The sequence below is a fragment of the Dermacentor silvarum genome, chromosome 5 (assembly GCF_013339745.2).
Source record: "Dermacentor silvarum isolate Dsil-2018 chromosome 5, BIME_Dsil_1.4, whole genome shotgun sequence".
Lineage (NCBI taxonomy): Eukaryota > Metazoa > Arthropoda > Arachnida > Ixodida > Ixodidae > Dermacentor > Dermacentor silvarum.
The window spans coordinates 67,842,999-67,863,363 of record NC_051158.1 but is presented as its reverse complement, the minus strand read 5'-3'; the positions used below and the strand labels follow the sequence as shown (position 1 = coordinate 67,863,363).

The 20,365-nt window shown below is 47.7% G+C and overlaps 1 protein-coding gene across 1 annotated transcript in view; it reads left to right on the top strand.

Annotated features, from left to right (window-relative positions):
- Positions 1 to 20,072, top strand: part of LOC119453459 (BTB/POZ domain-containing protein 6-B-like) — a 31,904-nt gene extending 11,832 nt beyond the window's left edge. Inside the window, exons 2-4 of the mRNA XM_037715493.2 lie at positions 485 to 585; positions 1,819 to 2,039; positions 19,105 to 20,072. Of these exons, the coding sequence (XP_037571421.2) occupies positions 485 to 585; positions 1,819 to 2,039; positions 19,105 to 19,822 (1,040 nt within the window). The 3' untranslated portion in view covers positions 19,823 to 20,072. The remainder of the gene's footprint in view (positions 1 to 484; positions 586 to 1,818; positions 2,040 to 19,104) is intronic.
- Positions 20,073 to 20,365: the final 293 nt, after the last annotated feature.

Genomic DNA, 20,365 nt, shown 5'->3' with positions numbered 1-20,365 from the left:
CTCCGGAAATTTGGACGGCAACTCGTTAGATGGCGCTTGATATTGGGAATATCCCATAATCCCCTTGTGCTGTGATAACCCATGCTATCGCACACAAAGCTTTCTCGCTTCATCTGCTCTCGAATTAAGGGGGGGGGGGGGGGGGAGGCGTTAGCGACGGGGGTACGTCTTCTCCTCACTGTCCCTCCTGCTGTGAATGTTTTTTAATTCATCCCTCATCTCAAGTAATTTTTTCACAGCAAGAAGAAGAATAGAATTTATGTTCCTTTTACATTGGTGGCCCTTCCACCTGCTAAGGCCTACAACAATTGCCATCGTATGTAGCTCCGGTGGAGCATAGTGAAACTCGCGGTGAGATCAGTCTTTTCAAACGCCGTGCAACAAGTGTCCGAGTGTCCAGTGTTTTTTTTTTTTTTGCGTGTTTTTTGTGACTATGGCGTCCTTAAAACAGAGTGTTGCCCTGATAAATTTGTTTCATTTCTAGACTACTGCACTTTTTGCGGATCCTACAGTAATCGGAGCCTTCAATGCCGTGGAAAGTCCTGCCGAGAAGTTTCAACGCAGACTGATGAAAGTAGTTCAGAGGTAACCCGCTTAATTTGACACAACGGCAACGCGTTAAATTAAGCTGAATGTAACTGTAATTAAGTTAATGCGTCAAAATGCCAAAAGTACCACTCTTACCAACAACATTATCGCTGTAATATTTCGTGCGTATTATGGCTGTAAATGTTTTGTGCCTTTAATTATGTTTATACTTCAGCTGTTGGCAAGCGCTGAAATAATTGTTAAAACCGAATTTTGGGGAGCGCAAAAATGGCATAAACGCAAGAGATTATTCCGCTACTATGAAAACATGGCAGGAGGTCCCATGATGGTAACATGCCCCTTATGGTATAGTGGCAAATTGTAATCAACCTAATGACAAGAAGAGGTTAATCACGATGCATTTCAATTTGAGAAAAATGCAATTATGCCGATCATTGTTCTTTTTCTTTCTTTTTTATTGTGGGAGAATTTATTGGTTTTACCTGTTCATGTTTGCAAAAGTGGATTTACTATGTGCGTATATAGGAAACTTGCACCTCCGTGTTTAAACACTCTATAGCTGTATGTTGAAAAATGTTAAGATTTCTTTTAGCATATTCTGATTCCATCGACTGTCCATTAACAAAAGTTGTTAAGGATTGCTGCTTCTTTGTCGATTCCTGCTTTATGGCTTCCATGTACTGTCGACGACGGCTCTTTTTTTACGTAGTTAATAAATGAAATAGGATAAAGATAACCAAGGAAAGTTTTATCAATTCTTGTACTGATTATATAAATGACCAAACATCTTTTTTTTTGCGCTCTAGCTAATATTTTGCACTGAGAGAGTCGTCCTTGTACCATTGCTGCCGAATTGTGCTAGCTAATATTGTATAGTAAGATATTGAACTAAATCTAGCATCCTGAAAGATATCACTGCATCAAATGAAAAATCAAGCAATAGAAAACGTAGCGGAACTAAGCTAGATGTCTTCCGCGAAATGATAAACAACTTTAAGGCAGCAAGCGAATACGCTGCTCTTCAGCGAAGTTTCCCAGCCGACGTCACACGCGGGAGGGCACCAGACTTCTCGACGCTAATTGTTGCATCTGTCACTGCGAAATTAGGCGACGTTATCAGTCAACACTACGGGACAGGAAACAAACTTTAACTAAAAACACGTCTTCCTTACGCATATTTTTTTATTTTAGCAATGTATCACTGATAATGTAGAATGAACGCAGCAGACGAAAGCCGGACGTCGTCTTTACTCCTCCCGTTTATTGCAGTTCTCGTTATCGAAGTCTCTCGAGTCCGGCGACCTTGCTGATGTGGAGTTCTCTGTTGAGTGCTCGCATTTCCCAGGCCAGCGTGCAACCTTCAAGGCGCATAAGATGATCCTGGCTTTGCAGAGCGACGTGTTTAGGGCCATGTTTTATGGCGACTTCGCCAAGGAGGACCGCATAGTCATCACTGACCTGCACCCAGAGGGCGTCCGTGGCCTCTTGAGGTAATGTTCCAGCTTCTTTGCTGTGCTCCTTTGCTTGACGTCTCCAAACCCCTACCCGCGGACAGCCTCCGACTGGCCCACAACTTATCGCTGCTGTCATAATGGCGACCATCTCGTAGTGGCGCTTACTCGCGGCGAGGCGGCCGCATAGCATGGGTGCTGTAACTTAAAGCTATTCCAATCAGTTTCTATTGCATTTTCTTCGTACGTCTTCCCCGATTGATCAAACATTGCCGGGGCAACGCCCACGTCGCCAGTTTGTCACGAGACGTCACGAAAACCTCGAAAACTCCCCATCTCAAGATAACGTGCATACGTCTGTTTATCATTTTCCCTGATTAGGCCGAACAAAAGAAAAATATTTCTTTGCGATTCTACGCCATTGCGTTCACACGGCGCCTTCAGCGTTGGCGCCGTGTGTAAAGAAGCCTGTCGCATCCTCGACGGCAAAAGCATTGCCACCCACACTCTTACGTGGTTCCCCGCTCACATGGGATCCATCATGGGAGGCCCCACAAACCTCAACGAGCTGGCCCACTCCAAGGCGCGAGGTCTCGCTTTCCGCGACCGTGGAGAACTCCCCGGCCGGCCAGGAGTGGTGGAGAACAGAGATCAACCGACAACATACAATGAAATTACGCAGCACTTTTATCTCGGCAGGAGAGACTTTCCCCTTCCTCACAAGAAGTTAAATAGAGCGCAGGCATTGACCCTCAGATTATTGCAAACAGGCTCGTATCCCAGCCCGGCTTTATTACACAAGCTTTATCCCGACACTTATGCCAGCAGTTCTTGCAGGCACTGCAATGACTTCGCTAGCTTAGACCATATGCTCTGCCGTTGCCCCTCGTTACGAGGCACGGAACAAATAAATGAGGACAAGTGGCTCTCCGCTATCAAGACCCCGATGCCGGGGCGCAACTAAGGGCTGTCCAGAGGGCCCACGATGCGGCGGTCGGGCATGGCCTGACTGTTCCAACGTGGGAGCGGCCTGCTGCGCGCTGAGTCGCGTACCTCAGGACGTTCATTAAAGTTTTGCATCCATCCATCTACGCCATTGCGACTATTAGCCTTCCGCGAGTGGTGTAAATGTTCTCGGGCCACAATTAGTTCGCTTGTCTGTCACGCGACATCAGAAAACCACGAATGGTCACCACGCGAAAGTGACGTGTACGCGATCATCATCATCATCATCAGCCTATATTTATGTCCACTGCAGGACGAAGGCCTCTCCCTGCGATCTCCAATTACCCCTGTCTTGCGCTAGCTGATTCCAACTTGCGCCGGCAAATTCGTAACTTCATCACCCCACTTAGTTTTCTGCCGTCCTCCACTGCGCTTCCCTGCTCTTGGTATCCATTCTGTAACTCTAATGGTCCACTTGTTATCCATCGTACGCATTACATGGCCTGCCCAGCTCCATTTCTTCTGCTTATGTCAACTAGAATATCGGCTATCCCCGTTTGTTCTCTGATCCACACCGCTCTCTTCCTGTCTCTTAACGTCAGACCTAACATTTTTCGTTCCATCGCTCTTTGTGCGGTCCTTAACTTGTTCTCGAGCTTCTTGGTTAACCTACAAGTTTCTACCCCATATGTTAGCACCGGTAGAATGCAACGATTGTACACTTTTCTTTTTAACGAGAATGGTATAAGCTCCCAGTCAGGATTTGGTAGTGCCTGCCGTATGTACTCCAACCTAATTTTATTCTTCTGTAAGTTTCTCTCTCATGATCAGGGGACCCTGTGAGTAACTGACCTAGATAAACGACCTTTACACACTCTAGAGGCTGACTGACGATCCTAAATTCTTGTTCTCTTGCCAGGCTATTTAACTTTATCTTTGTCTTCTGCATATTAATCTTCAACCCCACTCTTACACTTTCTCGGTTAAGGTCCTCAGTGATTTGCTGTAATTCGTCCCCATTGTTGCTGAATAGGATAATGTACGCAATAAACATGCATTGTTACGCCGAACAAAACTTAACTTTTTCGTGGAATAGCCAGGCACTGCCCCGTTCCAAAAGGAATAGACGATGGCTGTTCAATGATGGCTTCGGCACTGTGTACTTGGAGTTGTTGGCATGAAAGCCGCGTGGCCACACTTACAGCTAAAAACGCTCACTACAATACAACACACAGTAGACGGCAGTGACGTCGACCACAACCTAATTGAGATCCTACCGCTCCGAAGAGGCCGAAAGAGCCTTTTCATATTGAACATCTACAGCCCACCCAAGCAGAAGCAGGCCAAGTTCGACTACTTGATCACAAAATCGATTACCCTAGCCAAAAAAATTACAGCAGATCCACGAGGTGAATGATGATGAGATTGGGCGAAGCTCCTGGAAGTAATCATCGGTAAAACCGTGAAAGTTCTTCCGTTAATTCGCCCGATAAAATTGACGTGAAACGATTGATTAAATGTTTTATCAAACTTTTATTGCTGGTTTCCGTTGTCCTTTCATTATGACCGCTTTGTGGTCGGTGAAATGCAAGCTAATTAAGTGGTTCTTGCACTGGTTGCAGATGAAAGTTGGCAAACACGATGTCGATGCAGGTGCCTCTGATGGTGGTTGGGTTGGGGTTTTCAAAGGAGATGCATTTGAGTCCGTACTTTTCTGACGGTGACGGCAACGAGCATCGTCAACTACAAACCTCTGGCGTCTTTCGTTAAGCAGCTGGCGTCTTTTCGTTGTGTGTGTAGGACGCAAGGGCGCGTAAACCCCGCTCGTAGAATCTCCATGTACTGTGCGTCCGAGTTGACGTTAAATATGGCAAGGAACTCTTCGATCGAGAGAAAGGATCCCCTTTCCAAAGCGGCATGCATTTCTTCATAGCATTGCTTGAGGTTCTGACGATATGCCTTTTCTGCCGCGTCTTCGGTAGGTCGGTGTGTGCTCGTATGGATAAGGATCCTTATCCATACGAGCACACACCGACGGCAACGAGCATCGTCAACCACAAACCTCTGGCGTCTTTCGTTAAGCAGCTGGCGTCTTTTAGTTTTGCTTTAATACCAACATCTGGCGTCTTTTCGTTTTGCTTTAGAAAACATCTGGCGTGTTTCGTTGGTTTATTTCATCAATCAACGGCGTTTTGAACAATACGTTTAGTTTACACCGACATCTGGTACTAGCGTTAAGACTGGTTACACACTACGACGGTGACGAACGGGTGCCGCTATAAGGAGCTTCCCCCTAATACGCCGGAAGCGTTCTCCGGACGCCGGAAGCTGGCTTTCGTAAGCGGAACCGGAAGTGGAAACGGAAGCGGAAGTCGGCTTCCGGTTATACTATACATATACATATATATGTATATATGGGTATACATACATATAGGGACACACAACGCCATCTATTGAGCAATTCATAAAACTAGACGTGGCTACCTACTACGACGGGGACGAACGGGTGCCGCTATAAGGAGCTTCGCCCCTAAAACAACAGCCTACTTATAGTAGGCGACTTCAACGCGGCTCACCAGGCATGGGGCTACACGACAGCCACATCAAAAGGTACTGCACTCCAGTATATGATACAGCAGCACTGTCTCACCATCCTCACTGACCCCGCATACCCCACACGTCTAGGAAAAAGCGTCTCCAGAGATACGTGCCCTGACCTCACCCTCACTAAAGGGATACAACAAGCCACCTGGCACAACACGGAGAAACCCTGGGCAGTGATCACTGCATCCTTGCCACCACATTGTACGTTACACATGCACGCCGCCCGAAAAAAAGGATAACACTCACAGATTGGACAGCTTTTCGCAAAGAGCGAGCGGATGACTCCTCGAGGACTATTGCGGATCTCGAACAGTGGGTACGAGAGCTCCAGCAAGATGTAGACAGACATTAAAAACCGATCACACTCACCACAGACATTACGGCAGTAGACCCGCACCTTCTTCACTTGTGGGAGGCCCGTCGAGGCCTTGTTGGGAGATGGAAGCGGCAAAAACATAACCGGAAACTGAGACTACGTATAGCGAAACTCACGGCAACCGCGGAATTTTATGCTGGGGAGCTCACCCGTCAGAATTGGCGACAACTATGCAATAAGTTGCAGGGCACTCTTAGCACGGCCAAAACATGGTCGCTGCTACGCCATCTTCTTGACCCCACGCAAAGCAAAGCAGTCATCCAGCAAACAATTCAACGTCTCCTCCACAACCATCCGGGTTCTGATGACGACATCCTGGAAGAGTTGAGGGTGCGGTACATAGGAGATTTCAAACCCAGACAGGGACAACCTCCCACCTACAGCGGAGGCGACAACCACGACCTGGACAAGCCGATCACCATCTCTGAGGTGCAGCAAGCAATCCATGCACTCACACGAAACACCACCCCAGGCAGAGACAAAATAAATAACAAGCTCCTGCGCAATCTGGATGACGGCACCATTCAATCTCTTACTGACCTATTTAATCATCATTGGGAGGCGGGTACGCTACCAGCGGATTGGAAGCACGCTGACATCATCCTCATTCCAAAGCCAGGCAAACCCTCCAGCTTAGAAAATCTTAGACCAATCTCACTAACTTCATGCCTAGGTAAGCTTCTGGAGCACGTCATTCTGAACCGACTTCAACCTTACCTAGAATCCAACGACTTGCTGCCCGAAACGATGTTCGGATTCCGGCCCCACCTTTCTACCCACGACATTCTCCTTCAGCTGAAGGAACAAGTCCTTGAACACATTTCACCACACAACACCGGAGCGATCTTAGCACTAGACCTTAAAGGCGCTTTCGACAATGTGGCTCACAATACCATCCTTACAAACTTAAGTCTTACCAACTGTAGTCGTAATACTTACAACTACGTACGCGCCTTTCTAACCAACCGCACGGCCACAGTAGGCATTGGCTCACTCAGAACTCCGACGTTACCTACTCTCAACAAAGGAACCCCACAAGGTGCCGTTCTATCACCCACCCTTTTCAACATTGCTATGATGAAGCTACCTGATAAACTCAACACAATACCAGGAATCAGGCACGCAGTATACGCCGATGATATAACTATCTGGACCACCACTGGTTCTGAAAGAGAAAAGCAAGACGCACTCCAACAAGCGACCGACGTCGTCCAGCACTATGCAAGAAGCAGCGGTCGCCGATGCTCCCCCGAGAAGTCGGAACTATTACTCGTTCGACAGAAATCCCGTAGAAAACTCAATGAAATACCCCACATTACACTCACCCTCGACGGCAAAGAAATACCCACAGTAAATCGCGTCCGCATCCTCGGCCTCCATATACAACAGGACGGCGGAGGCGCATACACCATCCAACGTCTCAAGCACACAACTTTCCAAGTCATGCGAATGGTCAGCCGCCTCACCACCAAACAACACGGCCTGAAAGAAGACGACGTGACCCAGTTCGTACAGGCCCTGATAATCAGCCGAATCGCCTACGCTGCCCCGTACCTTCCCCTCACTCCCAAAGAGAAAGATCAGCTAGACATACTTCTGCGGAAAGCATACAAGCAAGCGCTCGGCCTACCACCGGGAACAGCCACACTCAAGCTCGAAGCCCTAGGAGTCCATAACACAGTCAGAGAAATCATAGACGCCCACCTCACAAGCCAACGAGAACGCCTAGCCCTCACACCAACAGGCAAGAAGCTCCTAGCGCGCCTAGGCTACCCAACACAGGGCCGAGGCCACGAAAAATCAATATCTGGCCCCCAACATCCGGGAGCATATCAAGGTCGCCGCCATCCCCAGAAGCATTCACCCGGAACATCATGCCGGCCGTCGCAAAGCTCGCGCAAATACTCTTCAAACAAGATACGGTAACCTCCCCACCATACTATACACAGATGCCGCGCAGTACCCCAGAAAAGCAGCCATGGCAGTCAGCGTTGTCGACCATAACCTTCAAGAGGTGGTCTCGATGACGGTCCGCACAGCCAACGCCCTCGAAGCGGAGGAGACAGCCATCGCCTTAGCCATCACCTCTAGTCAAACCAAAGAACACGTTACAATTATTACCGACTCCCAATCAGCTTGCCGTATCTATGCCAGAGGCAGAATATCTTCCATCGCCGCCCGACTCCTCAAACAAGCCTCTAAATTACCCGACGTTGAAATAGTATGGACTCCAGGACACGAGTCCCTCCGTGGAAATCAGCGTGCGCACGCTGTAGCCCGAGCTCATGCCACCCGGGCGCCACAGGAGAGGGATACGATCGCATCTATTCAGCCTTTACCTTCACAATACCACGCCATATTAGAACACCACAGATTGAACAGACGTCAATACCCACCCCCGCACAAGACCCTCTCACGCGAAGACGCAGTAGCATGGCGACAATTACAAACCAACACATACCCCCATTTAAGCAGATTGCACGCAATACACCCTGCACTGTACTCGTACAAATGCCCCCTTTGCAACGACTACGCTTCCCTATATCACACCACATGGGCATGCCCCAAAATACAGGTAGTCCCGCATATACCCAACCCCACACCCGAGCAGTGGGAGGCCGTGCTGACTAGCTCGGACCTTCGTGACCAGCAACAACTGGTGCGGCGATCCCGGGAGACCGCAAGAGCCGCAGGAGCCGTGGACTGAGGGCACCTCCCAACACAAGCAGGAAGACGCCTGCTTGTTTTTTTTTTTTTCTTAATAATGTTTTTCCTCCTCCTCCTGTCCTGTTGGCATGAATTAGTTTCTTTGGGCGTAACAAAAGAATTTGCGTTGCAGTATAACGTTGCCGAGTTAGGAAATTTGCCGGCGCAAGTTGGAATCAGCTAGCGCAAGACAGGGGTAATTGGAGATCACAGGAGAGTCTTTCGTCCTGCAGTGGACATAAATATAGGCTGATGATGATAACGTTGCCGAGCCTTTTCGGCATGTATATAACATCACTCTACGAAATGTACTTACCTGAGCATCCGTTTTGGCGGCATTTCTTACGCCACCGCATTTTTCGACGAGCCACCGCAAGCTATACAAGGGTGAGTGACCAATCGGATGGCCATCCACTTCCCACACCAGGTTATCTACTTTCACTGCGCTAGCTTGGCCAGCTTCGCCCTACCGAAACCCTCTCATCTTCTGCATGCTTCAAACCAGACGGGAAGGTTTGGTTTGCTACCCTACGCTGAGGAGAGAGTGGAGGGGAGGTAAATGACAGGAAAGTAGAGATAGAGAAAGAAAGGGAGCACAGATGCACAATCACAGTCTGTCACTGTCACCGTATACAATCACTGCACAGCACAGTAGCACTTGTAGCACTGTAAACACCAGTTCAGGCTACAGCCGCTTTTCCAATTCTGTAGTCCTTAAAAACTGCAACAGAGCTTCTGTCGCCCTCCGCTGCGATGTCTTGTTATGGCGGCATTCTAAAATGGTTTCCTCTGTCAAAGCTATTTGATCCAAGCGCGCTATCGCGATTGCGAGCGATCGCCTCTGTAAATCGTAGCGAGGAGAGTTACAGAGAAGGTGTTGAAGAGTCTCCTCGCTCCCACAGTCATCACGTGAGGCGTCGTCGGCCCATCCGATTCAGAAAGCAAAAGACTTAGTAAAGGCTACTCCTAGCCATATTCGATAAAGTAGGGTAGCTTCGCGTCGGCAGAGACCAGCTGGGATGCGAAGGTGAAGAGAAGGGTCTAGGTGGTGCAGTCGATTGCATTGAAAACTTCGTGTGTTCCACACGGAGACGAAAATCACGTGTGATCATTCGAAGTTTTCTAATGGCATCTGTCCTTGATAACGATATCGACTGTTCTTTGTCGCCTTGAAGAGCCGACCGAGCAGCGTTATCAGTGTGCTCGTTGCCTATGACGTTGCAGTGACTTGGAAGCCACTGAAATGTCAAGCGGTGTCCTTGCTCAGCCAAGGTATGGATTAACTCTCTAATCTCGAATGCCAGTTGTTCATGTGGTCCGCGCCGAAGGACTGATATAAAGACTCCAGTGCTGCCTTCGAGTCACTGAATATCGGCCATCTTTGAGGTTGTTCCTGGCTGACGAGACGAAGTGCGGCGCAAGAGTTGCAAGTTCCGCAGCCGTCGATGTCGTTGGGTGACACGTCTTGAAACTGATGGGGGTGGCTGTCGCATGGAAAACCATGGCTCCAGAGGAACACTGGAGAGTGGTCGATCCATCTGTATAAACATGTACGTGGTCGGCGTACCTCTCGTACAAAAGGAGCAGCGTTCTGTATAAGAGCAGGTGATGACAGCTCAGACTTTTTTCTGATTCCTGATACCGTGAGGCGCACTGCAGGTCGAGCCAAACACCATGGAGGAATCGATGGCTTAGTTGCGGGGGTGAAGGCTGATGGAAGGTGGGTGTAATAATCCGAAATCGTACTACAAAATGATGCCTGCGGCCTTTGTGACAGTAGTGTTGCAAGATGATGAGAACGAGCACGGGCAAAGTGCCTAATGTGCACTCTCAGCACTTCCACCGCAATGCGTGTTTTATGGTTTGGTCTTGGGAAATTGCTATAGTCACCACTGTTGATGCGCATTTAGGCAAACCAAGGCAAACCAAGGCAAACTCTAAGAGCCCGAGCTTGAATAGCCTCTAGAGCACGAAGCTTTGTCCGGCAAGTGTTGGTCAGTACGGGCAAACTGTATCCAGAAAGCCCGAAAAAAGAGCCCTGTACAATTCCAACACTGCATGCACTGACATCCCCTAAGTCTTTCCGCCCAGAAACTTGAAAAGTTGGGAGATTGCTGTCAGGCACTGTTTCAAGTAGGTCACGTGCGGGCTCCATGAGAGATCTCTGTCAATGATTATGCCCAGAAATCTGTGAGTCTTCTCATAAGAAATGATCTGACCATTTATAGAAATGGCATAAGGTGTCATTGGTTTGCGAGTGAATGCCACCAGTGCACATTTATCTGACGAGATTTCAAGACCTTGGTTGCAGAGGTATACAGCTGTCAGAGTAGCAGCTTCCTGAAGCCTTGCACCTATCTTAGGGCATGTCACACCTGAAGTCCATACACATATGTCGTCTGCGTACATTGATATCTTGATCGCTGCTGGTAAATGTTCAACAAGACCAATGAGTGTGAGGTTGAATAGGGTGGGGCTAAGTACTCCGCCTTGAGGAACGCCTCGGTAGGTGTAGTGTCGTGCGGTTTGGCCATCTCCGGTACTCATGAAGAACGATCTCATAAATAGATAATTAGAAATCTATCGAAACACGTACTCGACCCCCAAGGCCAACCATCTCAAGAGAAGCGAGAATGGCATCGTGAGATACCTTATCGTATGCCCCCTTGACATCTAAAAACAAAGCTGCAGATAATCTTTTGCACGACTTTTGATGCTGGACATACGTAGCAAGATCAACAACACTGTCTATTGATGAGCGATCTCGATGAAAACTAGCCATGCAATTTGGGAACATGTTGTAGTGTTCCAGGTACCACTCCAAGCTGGCAAGGATCATTTTTTCCATTATCTTTCCCACACAGCTGGCCAGCGCTATAGGGCGGTATGAGGTGAGTTCAAGCGGAGACTTGCCGTGCTTCAGGAGAGGGACCAAGCGACTTGTCTTTCATTCTTCGGGAACCGCACCATCTTGCCAGGATACGTTGTAGATATCTAACAGTTCTCTCCGGGCGCATTCACTCAGGTTGCACAAGGCGCGGTATGATATTCTGTCTGGTCCTGGGATTGAAGAACGCCTGCATAGAGCAAGGACCGCCTCAAGTTCCTCCATTGTGAAAGGAAGATCAATATGGCAGTCACGCGAAGCAGGGATGTCATTGGGGGCTGGAAATCCTGGACCAGTCGCTTGGCCAGCGATCCTTGCACAAAAGTCTTCATCAACATCTAGCCGCCTTTGGAAGAGCGCCAGTGCTTTGAATGGGAAGCGTTGTTCAGGGAGGGAACGTAGACCACGTACGGTTCTCTAGATGTGGGAAAGTGGCGTCCGGGGGCTAGTGACTGGCAAAACATTGTCCAACGTCTGGATGAAAGGCTATCCATGCCACCCTGTATATTTTTGTAGTCGTCTGGCTGTCCTAAGGTCATCGATTGATTTTGTACGTCGGTATCGCCGCTCCGCACGACGACGGAGTGCACGAAGCCGCTCCAACTATATATGCAACTCCAACTGTGACCATGCGTGTGGTGTCGCGCATTGCACACTTCACTGTTTCCTCTAATCCAGAGGACAAGCCCTCTCGGCAAGCATCTTCCATGGCAGAGGTAAAAGGCGTCCAGTCAATTAATCGAATGGTGTTCCGTGAGAAGGACCAGGACAACGCTTTAATAATTAGGTACGTGGGAATGTGATCACTCCCGTGGGTCTCGATATCCAAAAACCATTCAACACATTTTGTGTAAGAGCTGGATACGAAAACCAGCTCAAGACAGCTGCCATAATTCACGCCGGTAGAAACGTTGGGCTGCCGTCATTCAGGAGTGAAAGGCCGTGGTTGCAGGCGAAGTTTGCTAGCCTTTGTCCTCTTGCATTTGTCCTTGTGCTTCCAAATGCCATATGGTGCGCATTAAAATATGCGATTATGACCCATGGAGCAGGATACGACGCCGAGATGTATGCCAATCTCTTATCCATCGTACTCAATAATAAACTTAATCAAACTTACTTAAATCAAACTTACTTGAAGGCGATATATAAGCGCCTACAAGTGTAAACATGACTTTGCCCTTTTTAACTGTTAGGCAAACATATTGATTGTCATCATGAGGCGGAATCGGCTGGCGAACATAGGTGAGCTCACGACGAATAAAAATGATTACTTTGCTGCATGCACCAGTTGTCGGTGACATAACAGCTTCATATCCCGATAACCTGACTGGCTTTGATACATTAGAATTACATATCACGATGACTGAGAACATATTCGTATTGAAAGACGGAAGACGACCAGGACAGGCAGCACTGGCAGACCCGTTTATTCCACCAGCACGGCCGAGGCTCCAACACGAAGAAGAAGAGCAACAGGGATGATGATGGCTATACAAATGAGAACGATGAAGTACGTGAAATGTGCTTACACTAATGGGAAGGTCGCTGTCACGGTGAAGACGGAGGGCCTGAAGCTCGTCCAAGCGCTGGCACGTCGATGTAATATCTTGAACCGAGGTAGGATTTTGGACAGCTAAGGCGTTGAATGCGATGGAACCAATGCCTTTAAGAATATGGCGAATGCGTTCGGCTTCCGTCATTCCAACGTTGGCGCGGCGGCATAGAGCCAGGACATCTTCGATGTACGATTTATATGACTCTTGCGGAAGTTGAACACGCGCAGCGAGCTTCTGTTTGGCGACTTCTGAACGGCCAGATGAAGACGCGAAAATTTGCCGCAAGCTGGTAGTAAACGCTGACCAGTCGGTGAAGTCAGTTTCGTGGTTAAAATACCACGTCTTCGCAACGTGGGTCGGATAGAACGCGACGGTAGTCAACTTCTGTCGATCGGCACCCATTGGCCGAACTCACGCGGTTGTAGTTGTCGAGCCAGTCGTGACGTCTTCCCCGCGGAGACCCGCAAAGACTGGTGGATCACGATGAGGGGTGGTAATGGTGCACGATGTCAGGAGCCGATGTCGTAGGAGCAGGGCGTCGGGGTAGCGATAGTGCCGGCGGCCGACGCAGGGGTGGTCAGCTGTGGGGGTGCCGGGTGCAGGCGGCGACCGGAACGTAGCTCCAGGTAGGGCAGGAACGCAGGAGGACGTCGGGATCTTGACGCGCCTCCACCACTTTGAAAGACGGAAGACGACCAGGACAGGCAGCACTGGCAGACCGTTTATTCCACTGGCACGGCCGAGGCTCCAACACGAAGAAGAAGAGAAACAGGGATGATGATGGCTATATACAAATGAGAACGATGAAGTACGTGAAATGTGCTTACAGTATATATGAACTGACGGAAGTTTGAAAGGCGCGATTTTAGTCCTTGCGGTCCACTGGATAATTGACGCTGCCTTGACTTCTCGAAAGGATGGGTGATGGGCCATGTCTCTATGCGAGAGATTCAAGCTCTGGGCTTAATGCGTCCGGTACTTTCAGTGCACTTCGAGGAGACGTGTTTCCAAGGTTCGACAAAATCACTCGGATGGCATCTATGAGGGGACACAGCATTGAAATAACTTGACGATGAGCTTTGGGCATGTCATCAGCAGCAGGAGTAGGCTCCCCAGCAGGCTTGACAATCTGTGCTTCTTTGGGAAGTTGCTGGCTCGGAAGCGCAGGCCATTCTCCTGGAGAAAGATTTCTCTCAGCTGACTTTCTTGTGCTGTTCAGCCCTTTTGTGGCCTCACTGGAGATGTGGGTGGGGGTGTCTGTACCTTCTTTGAGGACGTTCGGTGACGCCGACGCCGACTCCGGATCGTTTCAGCAGCCTCCCTGTGGGATGAATGGTCCCGAACCATTAGCTTCAAAACTTCGAGCTCTTTCTTGATGCGAGGGCAGTCCTTAGACGAGGCAGCATGACAACCATTACAGTTGCCGCACTTCAGGACCGTAGCCTGGAAAGTGTCTTCCGTATGGTTCAGCGCACCGGGGACACAGTAATGAATATGGACAGACTCCCTTAACATGTCCAAGCCTAAAGCAGTGATGGCATTGAAGAGGCTTTTGTACGAATGGCCGAACCGGGTGTCGGAAATGACCGACTTTGACGTGAGATGGTGGGCAATCTCCTTTAAAAATCAGTTTGACACAATGATGGAAGATGAACATGGAAAAGATAGCCTGGGTAGCGATTATAAATGCTTAACCTTAAAATTTAGGAGATACACGAACGCAAAACACGAACCACTAGCATCAGAATTTCCAAAAGTGAATGCAAAGCGAATAACACAGATCGCAAAAAAAAAACATAGAGAAGAAAGTGGAGGCTTTTCTTACACTAGTCTTAGAATATAAGGAACTGGTAAACCTTAAGCAAGAGGAGATAAGACAGACGAGGAACAACAATTGTTGGATTGGAAAGAGGGAAAAGAGCGAGAGAGAAAAACATTTATTTAGACTATCGAGATCGTTGATCTTGAGGACGAGTGGGTGGTGTCCTTATTCCAGGACTCCACTGTCCATGGCTACTCGACGAACTTGCTGGACGAGCGCTTCTTGGCCTGCCAGGGTATCGCCGGTCAGCTGTACCTCCACCGCTCAAATGACGTGTTAGGCGTCGTTAAGCGTTGAGGTTTGCCCCCACACCCCACGAGATGTGGAAGAGATGTAGGGGTGTGTCGTCGCACGAGGGGCACATGCCGCGATATGTTTGTGGGTACATTTTGCACTATCTGTGAGGTTTGGAAATGTCTTAGTCTGGATAAGTCTGAGAGCTACAGCCTCTTCAGTGATGAGGTTTTTGTGAGGGGGAGGATAAATCCTGCGGTTGAGCCGCTGGATCTCGAGGCGGTCGCAGTAATTGGTCGGCAAGGAAACGAAGGTAAAGGGTGGGGACTGATAACGCAAATTATAGGAAAGCTTGAACAGGCGTCTAGGGATCATCGAGAAGCCAAAACGTTGGGATTACACAAATAAGTGCTCCTTAGATGGAACAAATGCTGTACAAATACTTAGTATCATATACATGCAGTACAAGTACTTAAGTGGTGAGTGAGCTCGTGCAAAAAAGAAAATTAAATGCACAAGTAAGCGTCTGGTGCATAACATTCGCAAAAGAGACAAAGGCACACCAAAGAGATGCTGGAACCATGTAAGAACACTCGGATCTCCAACTGAACATTCGCGAACGGCTATAAGGGACGAAGACGGTAACATTTTGAAGGAGACGATGCGCTTCAGTACACCCGAGATGTTATCAGGAATATCTATGTCACAAAACAATTCTTAGTTCAGACTCAGATTCAGCAACAACAGAAAAGCCTGACAGATCAACATTTAGCATAGAAAACGTTTACTGGAAAAACCCGACGAAAATGTTCCTGATAACACGTCCGCAGAATCAGCTGATCAATACAGCTAATCAAAAACGTCGCTCTAAAGAACAAGGCACTGCTGATTGGTGCCATTGAGCAAGTGATCAAAACGAAGAAAATTACGGTTGGATGGTGTGAAAGCAAGATCAACCTTATCTACAAAGGCAAACGTGACAAGGAAAGAATGAGCTCGTACAGGCTAGTTACAGCAACGTCAGTCATATATAATGGCAATGCAAGCCATAAAATTACAACTGTCGAAGTGTGTGGAGAAAAACGATGTACTGAGGGAACTACAGAATGAGTTCAGGCCAGGCAGACGCTTAGAGGATAATGTGTTTGCATTAGCTCAGGGCATATAGATTTCAGTACCTCAGAATATACCTTTATGGATAGCATATGTAGATAGCAATTCCCTGCGTATGATAACGTAGGCAGGGAATTTTATGGGATATTATCAACACGAAGGCACATCGATGACGATAACGGGACCTGCTAAGGGAGATATATGTATAGAGATAACCGAGTACAAAGTGTATGGGAAGGCCGAAAATGTTATGACGTGGTGCAAATTCATCAAGGACTGAAGCAAGGACGTCCTCTGTCTCCATTGTTGCTCTTGCTTTATGTTAAGGGTGTGGAAATATGACTAGAAAACAGCGAATTATGATTTGATTTATCCTAGATGCGTGATGTACAAATGGTGCAACAGAAGGTCCCTGGAAAGATGTATGTGGACGACATAGTGCTACTAGCGGACAAATAATGCAAGATATTTACAGACACTTGCGAATATGTGTGGAAACGCAGCGACAACTATAGGCCTTAAGTTTAGCACAGAGAACGTTGGAATTATGATCTGTAATGAAGAGACGAGTAATTACGTGGTGTTGATTCAACAGCAAGTCATGCCGATAGTCAAGTAATATTATACATAAACGAAGGCACTTACTGAAGCACCACCAAGATAATCTGCAAATAAAGGGTAAGGGGGAATGTAGGCAAAAATGAAACATAGATAACTTTGAGGCCACAATAAATATGAGGTGGTGCGCGGAATCTGGAAAGGAATAATGGTGCCAGCGCTAACGTTCGCAAATGCCATTCTGTGCTTAAAATCCGATATCTTGTCGGGGTTTCAAGTTAATCAAAGATAAATATCTATTATATTATACCAATTAATCGTGTTTGTATATTTGTACCAATTATGCATACTGATTTCGTCTTTTTTTGTGATGCCCCCTTTACCCAATGCCTCTCACGAGGCCTGTAAGGATTTTAAATAAATAAAATAAATCGGTAGGCCGGTTGGCCACCACAAATGAGGCAGTGCAGGGTGATATGGGTTGGGTCTTTTGAAGTCAGAGAAGCGCAGAGCAAGCTTAGTTTGAAGAAGAACTCAGAAACATGGATGAAAATCGGTCAGCTAAAGGGCACAGATATCTGCATCTGAAAAGCGTGGGCACAGAATCGTGGAAGAGGTCAAGAAGTTGTAAACCAAGTACAGAGTGAATAAGTGTAGACAGCCAGGAGTCATCGAAAAGAAAGTGAGAGAAGCAGAGACAGTGATTGGATGCAAAGAATGGAAACAAAAAAAAAAGGATCAAGGAGATATACACGATGAGAAATCACAAGGGAAAATCTGTACGGTAAGACGAAGGGAAGTAAGTGCCTTGCTAATTGAGGCTCGAGCTGGTTGCCTAAGGACAAATACATACTGGATCAAATATTCGCAACAAATTGAGGTATGTGTATGCGGCAGCAAAAAACCGGGGACCACTCACACATCCTAGTGGAATGCGAAGGGATATTCACCCAGCGAGACCAGTAGGTAACGTACACCTTACAGAAGTGCTTAGATTTATAGTGGACGGGACCATCAACCCGGTCAACAGTCGAGATAAGCAAGAGACGTTTAGAGTATTGGTGGAAAAAAAAGCAGGGAATGCCGGGTCCGTCACAGGCATAGGTAGCGGCACAAGGTAGTTAGAGAAGTTTTGAGGAAGAGAAAAAAGGTTAGAGAGATGTATACCAAAATGCTAGAATCAAAAAAGACTCGTCATCCCGGTCCTGCGAAAGCTGATGTCCAGCGAAGCTGTTGCAAAACGACCACTACATCTACTAAGTGGAGTATGCAATGCATTATTGATGGTTTGTATGCTTGTTTTGAACTTGTTATCTATTCAAACGTACCCTGTACTGTACGTTTAATTGTGTGCATGATTCAAATGAATGCATGCACTGTTCGCTTCACTTTGCTGAGTGTTTGTAGCCTCTGAGGATGACTCATTGCATTTTTCTTGCTTAGGGGGATATGAGCCATTGCTGATGATGATAATTTTTGTTCACGGACAGGACCCGAAAAATTCCGACCACCGAGAGGCTAACAGCTTAGCTGTAAAACATGTATAGTATATCTGAGTAACTCAAACAGGCTAGGTGACTATTTGCCACCGCTCCGTTTCAAAGGGGATGCCAATAAATTATTATCATCATCACTTATTGGGGAAGCGCGAAAGAGGAATCCCGCTGCAGGCTCCGCCTCATACGTAATTCGTTTCGGCAGGGCCAATACGTTTTGCCGCTATATGATTCAATGCTCAACGCATTACCGTTCAGAGTCATCGGGCGATGGTTTATGCCACATTTGTGTTTTTTCTTTTGACTACAAGTTGCGCAGAAGACTCGCGGCCCTTCCACTTCCCAGCTTCTTTCAGCAGACACTCGCCTCTCTACAGAAAGCAGAGCAATATAGCTATCATTTTCTCCATCTTGATATCCGCCAAAACTGAATAGCTTCTTTCTGCTCCACAATTTCCACTTTCTCTTGAACTTTCTATCCTAGCTGCATCCCTCGCCTTTCTCTCCGTTTTTATAAATGTACGTGGCTCAATCTTGCATTATTGGTGCAGTGTTGCTCGGTATAACCTTGTTTACCCTGTCGTTACTTGTTCTTGTTTTTTTTTTCTTTTATTATTCTATAAAGTTTGGTCGTATATAGTAGTTGCTTTACGGTTTCTTGCTTTTGTTTCTCTATGGGCTATGGTTTAGACTTCTGCGGTTGTTTCTGGGCACCCAAAATGAAGCTTTATTTACTTATTTATTCACTGATTGATTGATTGATTGATGCCTTCATTCATTCCTTCATTGATCATGCACGCAAGGCAGGTACTTCTATAGTGGCCGCCTGGATGTGGAAAACGTGCACCAGGCTGCTTGCACCCGCACCGCTGCTTCCAAGTACCTCGTCACGAAGCTGGAGCAGAGATGCATCACCTTCGTGCACTGCCACACGAGGTTGGACGACGTGTGTCCTCTCCTGGACTACGTTCTGACCATGGGCGAAGAAGACCTACGCGCTCCCGCCGGTGACCTCATCCGCAAGGACAGTGCCGGCGTGCTTTCCTCTTCAAAGTTCAGGTCCTCCACCGAGGACACCGTGAAGTACGTGCTCCAACAAGTCACCAATGTATCGGAGGCATCGGTGCTAAATGCCGTCTACGCCTGGGCATATCAGCAGTGCCCCAAGCAATCCTCGGGTATCGGAAATGCTCTTCGGGCAGTCATGCTGCCACTGTTGCCTGAACTGCGGTTCCTCGCGCTGACCGCGACGCAGTTCGTAGAAGGTCCGAACACGTGGGGAATCTTTACCGACGCAGAAGCACGGGCCATTCTTAGCAATATCATCAAAGCAGGCTCGGTGCCTATGCCAAAGGGATTCTGCGAGATCCGTGAGCCCCGTGTGCTGAAACGCCATTGCAAAAACGAGCGTCTTCCAGTGCGTCCCAGTGTGGAAAGTGCTGTTCGTGTAGGAGGCATCGTATTGGGACATAATTTAATAACATCACGCCGGTTATGCGGGGAAACCAGTCGTCCGTTTATTTGATTCACGGGTTCGAAATTTAAAACCGGACAACCACAGTGATCGGTTATTCAGCTAATAGTATCCGGATATTTGGATATTCGTATAGCCTTTGTTCTTCTGTACTTGTGCCGAAATTACCACTCTTTCTCCCTTGTATTCTTATATTTGTAGTTATTTTTGCAACCGTTCGTGCAAACGCGGTATATGCTCTGGTTAACCTCCTTACCTATCATTTTTGTAATCATCGATTATTCGTATCCGAATATTCGAATATCCGTCTAACCAGGTTATTTAAACCGGATATCCTGAATATTCGTCTCTTGAAATCCGATAAGAGGATAAGCGGTTTCGAGACCGGATTACATCCCTCCGGTTGAACCGGATAGCCGGTTTGACGCACAACTGGGGACGCTGGTGTTCGCTGGGAGTCACTGGGACACAGGTGAGATCGCTGGATAAGAGCTGGGTCACACTGGCCCCGACGCTGGTTTCACTGCTATGACGCTGGGGCGCACTGGTGTGCGCTTTAACACGCTGGTTGTCGCTGGAGTGCGCTGGCTCGTA